Source organism: Neodiprion fabricii, chromosome 4 (genome assembly GCF_021155785.1).
Source record: "Neodiprion fabricii isolate iyNeoFabr1 chromosome 4, iyNeoFabr1.1, whole genome shotgun sequence".
Taxonomy (NCBI): domain Eukaryota; kingdom Metazoa; phylum Arthropoda; class Insecta; order Hymenoptera; family Diprionidae; genus Neodiprion; species Neodiprion fabricii.
Window position 1 is genome coordinate 14,999,555 of NC_060242.1, and position 6,207 is coordinate 15,005,761.

At 41.8% G+C, this 6,207-nt stretch overlaps 1 protein-coding gene across 5 annotated transcripts; it reads left to right on the forward strand.

Annotated features, from left to right (window-relative positions):
• Nucleotides 1-2,449: 2,449 nt before the first annotated feature.
• Nucleotides 2,450-5,772, forward strand: LOC124179669. Of its 5 annotated transcripts, none has more exons than XM_046564330.1 (6): nt 2,450-2,754; nt 3,365-3,878; nt 3,975-4,276; nt 4,546-4,667; nt 4,784-4,955; nt 5,099-5,772. In XM_046564330.1, exons 2-6 carry the CDS (start codon nt 3,425-3,427, stop codon nt 5,249-5,251), a joined length of 1,203 nt encoding a protein of 400 aa, XP_046420286.1. In that variant the 5' UTR covers nt 2,450-2,754; nt 3,365-3,424; the 3' UTR covers nt 5,252-5,772. The 5 variants fall into 5 exon arrangements, with proteins under 5 accessions (XP_046420286.1, XP_046420282.1, XP_046420283.1 ...); XM_046564326.1 differs by having other exon boundaries at nt 2,451-2,868; XM_046564327.1 differs by lacking the exon at nt 2,450-2,754 and adding an exon at nt 3,040-3,108.
• The last annotated feature ends 435 nt before the right edge of the window (nt 5,773-6,207 follow it).

Genomic DNA, 6,207 nt, shown 5'->3' on the forward strand with positions numbered 1-6,207 from the left:
TAATATCCTATAGTAAAAAACTTGGGTCTCATACCAGACCCGTAAATTATTTGTTTATAATCCATGTGTGCAGATACAAAATTGATTCGAAAATATTACAAAAGTATGACGCTTAATAGATATTGAAACAGGGAGTGAAAGTCTGAATAGCTGGAACTGTCTCAAGTGAAAGTAAGGATGAATCATAATCGTTCTATAGGATATAACGACGTAGATACGCACGCACACGATGGAGCGTGTCCTCGAATGCGTGAATCACCGCCGTCGTCTCACGTATACGCGTCTTTTTAGCCTTGACGTAAAACATTCTTCTTCCTCTTGCTCTCGTTGCAAAATCAAACCTTGCCTCATCAAATTCTTGCTAATTGTCACACCAGTTGCCATTAAAAATTTGTAATCAATTATTATGGGTAGGCATATACGCTGTAATTAAATAAGAAACAAACTGCGTCGGTGAAAAAAGCTCCAAGGCGCTGTTCGTATTCTGAGGAATTCAACAGAATATAGTTACACAGACTGCGAGGAGAATGAGATATTAATCGCGATGAAAAAGAAAAAGGTTGAAAAAATGAAACGAATAAAAGAATCGAGTTTATAGCCATAACTCTGCAGTGCGATTTGTGGGCGGTTTCGGTACGTAGATACCATCCCGGGATTTACGAGAATTTAATCGGACAATTAATCTAATAGCTTGTTGCAACAACACCTCTCGACCGCGCAACGATGATCGAAGCGAAATAATCCCAGGAACAAGACTTGAACCGGTATTACAAATACATACAATATATCCTGGGCTTGCACGCGAAGACCCGCCATCAACAGCGAGCACAACACAGAATAAAGATGCAAAGGAGATGCCGTCGACGGAGAGATAAGAGTCGTGAAATGCGCGAAAGGAGACAATTATGATTGTCTTCGTTTCTCAAAGAATGTTCATAATTATACCGTGTAGGTACGTTCATTTGCTTAATTCGAAAGCGCGAAACTAGTTCGACGTGTATGAGATTTGATCAACGAGTAAAATTCCCGTCCATTCGACTTTGCTAATGGATTCCCAGTCCCAGTTTCCAGGTGACGTTTGCACCGTAGAGACATATGATATACAGTAAACGTCCCGTGAGCGTGATAATAATTCTCCCGTCGTCCTCTCTGTCGCTTTTTCCATGGAGTACGGGCGACGAGCTCTATGAAGTAACTAGGCAGACGGACGCAGCTACCCCTCTCGTGGCCCCCACTCCATGGGAAGAGCGACAGAGAGGACGGGTGAGTTATTAATTATCATCTGTCCTTCAGAGAACTGCTTCAAAGCCGTTCACGGGACGCTTACTCTATTTTATATATCTCTATGGTTTGCACCCGGGTCATACCTACCGGCAGGCGGATCGCGAATGCCGAAGGCACCTACGTGTGGAGTTACACCCCCGCGATACCGACATCCATTCCACCAAGGACGACAACATTCTCCACGAAACTAATTGCCAGCTATAGTTATATCAGTATACCTACGCACAAGGCGTGCATACGTACACGTATCTTTCTATAATCGGCGCTGTATGCAGGATCGACATTACAGCCCTCCTGCACTCACTGCAAAGCCGACACAGGCACAATACCTCCGCCATTTATCTACATTCTGCGGCGAATGCCTCCTAGTGTGCGTCGATCTACACGTGGAGTATAGGCATGCATACCATAAGTGTGTGCAACGTGCAACCGTATAGTCACCGTTCTGCAGCCATTACCTCACCACTACATATCTGCATCGTTATCTCTATCTACGACACGCTAAATTTATTACCGCGCGGCTTTTGCAATTTATACTTTCATTGCTCGCGAGACGCAGAGATTCGAGGTCTCAACTTGGCTTTATCGACACTCGGTTTTATGCTGCCATACCTATACCTCCACAATCCACCCTTTGTACGTTGTACATATATACTTATATATACATTATACATATAGCTATCGGTTTGAAACCTGCCATTCGGGGCTTCTGACTGTTTAATTATGACTGTTATCCAACCTGGGAGCTAAAATAAGAAAGACAAATGTTCGTTAGATAAAATAAATAAGTGAACTCACAGTAATTGCATTGCAGGTGGCTCGGAAGAATTTTAAAGTAACACCTTATTCACATGCCCAAAACAGTCGTGAGGTCTCAAAAAATTGTGGCAAAGTGGAATTGAAAAAAAAAAAAATAATGGATCGCCATGAGGGAGTAAAGATACAGATACATTTATTTCAAAAAGTTGTCTCGTTTGGGAAAAAGGAAACAAGCAAACTGCTGCTAGGAAATCTACATCCCAATAAACATTGACATCGGTGATCCCAGCCACTCTGTATAAGTACCACAATTGCAAGGCAAGAAATCCTAACTGCACCGATAGGCAGCAGAATATAAATCCAAATCAGCACCTAAACACCACGTTCGCCGCAAAGTCCTTTTGTAATATCTGAATGCAACGAGGAGACTCCCAGTGCTACAAGTAGCGGAATAATAACGCAAAATCGTATCACAATTTGGTCAGAAATGACAATTCAATCATTTCGACTCGAAGGTTATCGACTGACACTGCGACAAAACTTATGTGCCTACATGTTTCAATCTCCGGCACAGTTCTAAACCGTTTGTAAGACTTGAACCCAGCTTATCGAGCGTTGTTAAGCATGGTGAAATCCACAACATAGCCAGCGCCTCGTTGCTAACGACACCGTCAAATGTCGATCGGGATGTGAGGCAGCTACATAGTGAAGGTGCTCGTATTTTACATTACAAATTTTGTGAATTTTCTAACCATTGAACCTCGCTATTCTTATCTTTCATCTGAGAATAAACACTGAACCAAATAGTGATTACTCTGTGTTCAGGTAACGTATGCAATAGCTTTTTCTTTCGCTGGTATCCAGTAGCCATGATTCCTTAATGGCGCAAGACAACGTCGCGTATACAGAGCAAATTGCTAACGACTGCATGGTCCGTCGTCTAATGCGCACGCGCTACAATACGAGAGCGGCTATTTTCAGTACGACTAGCCGTCATAAATTTATTTTATACAACAACTGTTGTCGTTTAGTACAACTGCCAGCGACAACTGTCAACATTTTCAGGTTAGGTTCATGATGGTTGGTCACTCTGGGAAACTAACTCGGATTTTTAGCAGACGACGGATCATGCAGTTGTTAGCGTTTCACGCTGTATGTGAGTAATCTAGTTAGGCAGTGAATGAAACATGTTGCGCTGGGAAATCGATAGAGATCTTAACTCGTGACTCTCCGTGGCTGCTGCAACACTTTTAACATTTAGGAGGTGATCGCTTCGTGTTAATTCCTTAGGCATGTCGCTGATTGAGTATTTCTACTCCAGATCCCTCATGGGTATCAAGGACTGGCGACTTTCACGAGATAGAAATTATGAAGCGAGAAAATGTCTGTAAGAGAGCAAAGATACAGTTCCGAAATCAGGTATGAAACCGGTGACGACAGATCAACAAACTTCGATGAGTCGGATTCCGACATCAAGTATACCAGCACCCCACTGAAAAAAATTGATCTAGTACATGTTCGACAAAATATATCGGCCCCTCTGAATTGTGACTCGGAAGAATCGACGGATGTCAAGACCTCCGTAACGAGACCTTTACCCAAACGGAGAAGCGCCCAAGTTTTGAAGAAGCAAGGGGTTCCCAGAACTCGTAGAACTGGGATCGAGAAACAGACGGGGAAAAGACAAATACGGTCGAAGAGGCGAAGACCAGAAGAAAGCAGAAACGATGATCGCGAGAAAGTCGACGAAAAAACGACGACAAGGAGACCTCGTTCCACAGACGGAAATGCGGATTCAGAAAGCCGTAGGAGGGCGGAAAATCTACAGAGACAAAGTGAGTACTCTGATGACACATTTTTTCAGTAAACCCAACAACGGCGATTCAACTTCTCGGGTACAGATTCGTTCTCTTTACGTTGAAACATTCCAGAAAAAGCAGCTGATGAACTACCGATTGCGGAACTATTGCGAAATGCGCAGGAAAATCAAAAAAACAAAACAAGGTATGAGGAGCCATCGCCCATGCTGGAGTTGACAACTGACACCATTTACGTTCAGGGGAGAAACGGGTTCAGTGCAGTGAAAATTAGGAAAAGCAACAAGGTAGAAAACGCCACTGAAAGGTTTTCGAAGCCTATATACGTCGCAATCAAAATGCACAATCTATCCAAATGTGTGATGATCTGGTGCCAGGGTCTTCTCGGCGGTATCGCCTTGACTCAGATCCTCTTGGTGAGTACGGAAGTTGATCAAAGTTTATTTACCGTTAGGGGGCCGTTCGTACTACACGTGATGCTGTTGGGGGGGGGGGGGGGGGATGATCTGTGCTATCGTCACAATTGCTGACGAGGGTAAGGAATATCCCGTAAATGAGCGTCACGTGGGGGAGGGGTTAAAATTCCGAAAATGAGCGTCACGTGTTTTATGAATGGCCCCGAGGTATGAACTTTTTCAGATATGAATAAAAGGAATTAACTTTAAGGCTGATCTGATAATTCTAGGTAGCAAAAATGGAGGCTGATCCCAGTCTACTCGCGCTAATAAATGCCACTAACTACCCCCAGATAATATCAGGGATATTTTTATTTCTCGTCACAATAAGTCTTCTCTCTGCGATGGACAGGTACGAAAGTGTATAACAATATTCATTACGTATATTCGCTGTATAAATTGGCTTATGCTCCACGTCGATCTTCATTTCTGCAGCGTGCATGATGTTGTAATACTTGTGAATTTTAGAATTGATTTTGGACATTTCGACCTGGACCAATTTTGCATGATTTCTTACCGCCGTTGCTTGGCGATAGTTATACTTCTGCTGTACCTTGTAGCGATCTGTATTCACTTGACGGCGACAGACCAATATAAAAATTCAACAACTCTTGATCAAGGAACACGGCAAATTGACACGGTGAGCCTTAGCGTAGTTTACAAAGTTCACATCGAGTTATAAATATTTCGTGTTACCACGACCATAACTGAAATTCTTTAAAAGATTTAGCGATCTTTTTGCATGTCACTTGACGAAAATTTTCCGGTCTATTTTCACCTCAGATCCGAACCGTCGATGATGAATACACCGTCCAAAGTAATATGTACACTTGGAAATACGCACTTTGCATCGTGGCCTGGGTCTGCATTGCATTTGGGCCGACTGACGACATGACCACAACGCATTTGGAAGCTCTACTGGAATATGCCAAGTAACATGCAGATCGAAGCTTCCCAAGGTTGAACAAGCAATTGAGCTGAAACATTCAACTATCATCTATAGCACAGTAGTTTCTAGTTTACACATAAATGTAAATAAATGTTGCGATGCTATGGTCAACACTAGATTCTGCATTGACGTCAGATGAGGCGGTAACCCAATGCAGAGTAGAGCAACAATACAAAAGAGCTAATACCAATTATTAGAGTTTCTCATGGCGAACAGTAAGTTGAGGCAGTCCATGACTGTGCTCAGCTCAAGACAGTTATACCGATTTCATGATGAGTTACTTGTGCACACCCAAAAAATTGAACGTAACGTGATAACGGTTTACTAAAAAATGAACGCAGCAGCCGTATACACTGTATAACATTTTTCGATGCGTACTTATATAGACTACAATTTGGTGTCAATTTAGGACTATCTCCGGTAAATTTTCAAATTGACCCCAAAAATCGGTCGATAAACGTTCACACCAGCCAATTTGAACAATAAAATTTGTACATTGCTCGTTATATATTACTGTATCCTACTGAATAAAATGACTAGTCGAAAGTTCTCACAATTTCACAGTCAACATTTGTAATGTAAAAGCAGGTGAGTTACTAAGCGAGTGCAATCTCTAGCCGTGTGAAATCAAATGCAGTAAAAGTGTACAACCCATCACCATATCTCTAATTGAAGGACATCAACTATTGATGAAACACGAAAATTAGTTTTTGCACAAGCTTTGGTATAAGCTAATAGAGAGATTACAATGTTATGTATATATATATATGTTATGTTATGTTATGTATATATGGTATAGATGAATCTTGTGCTATATATATATATATATATATATATATATAGCACAAGATTCATCTATACCACGTATAAGCGTAACCCTAGAACCACGTAAGCGTAACACTAGAAACACGTGAACCAGATTTGAGAATAGGAATTTGGAAAT

Coding starts and splice junctions, on each gene's coding strand:
- LOC124179669 (XM_046564330.1), top strand. CDS start 3,425: ATGTCTGTAAGAGAGCAAAGATACAGTTCCGAAATCAGGTATGAAACC. Junction 3,879..3,974: donor GGAAAATCTACAGAGACAAA/GTGAGTACTCTG, acceptor GAAACATTCCAG/AAAAAGCAGCTGATGAACTA. Junction 4,277..4,545: donor CCTTGACTCAGATCCTCTTG/GTGAGTACGGAA, acceptor TGATAATTCTAG/GTAGCAAAAATGGAGGCTGA.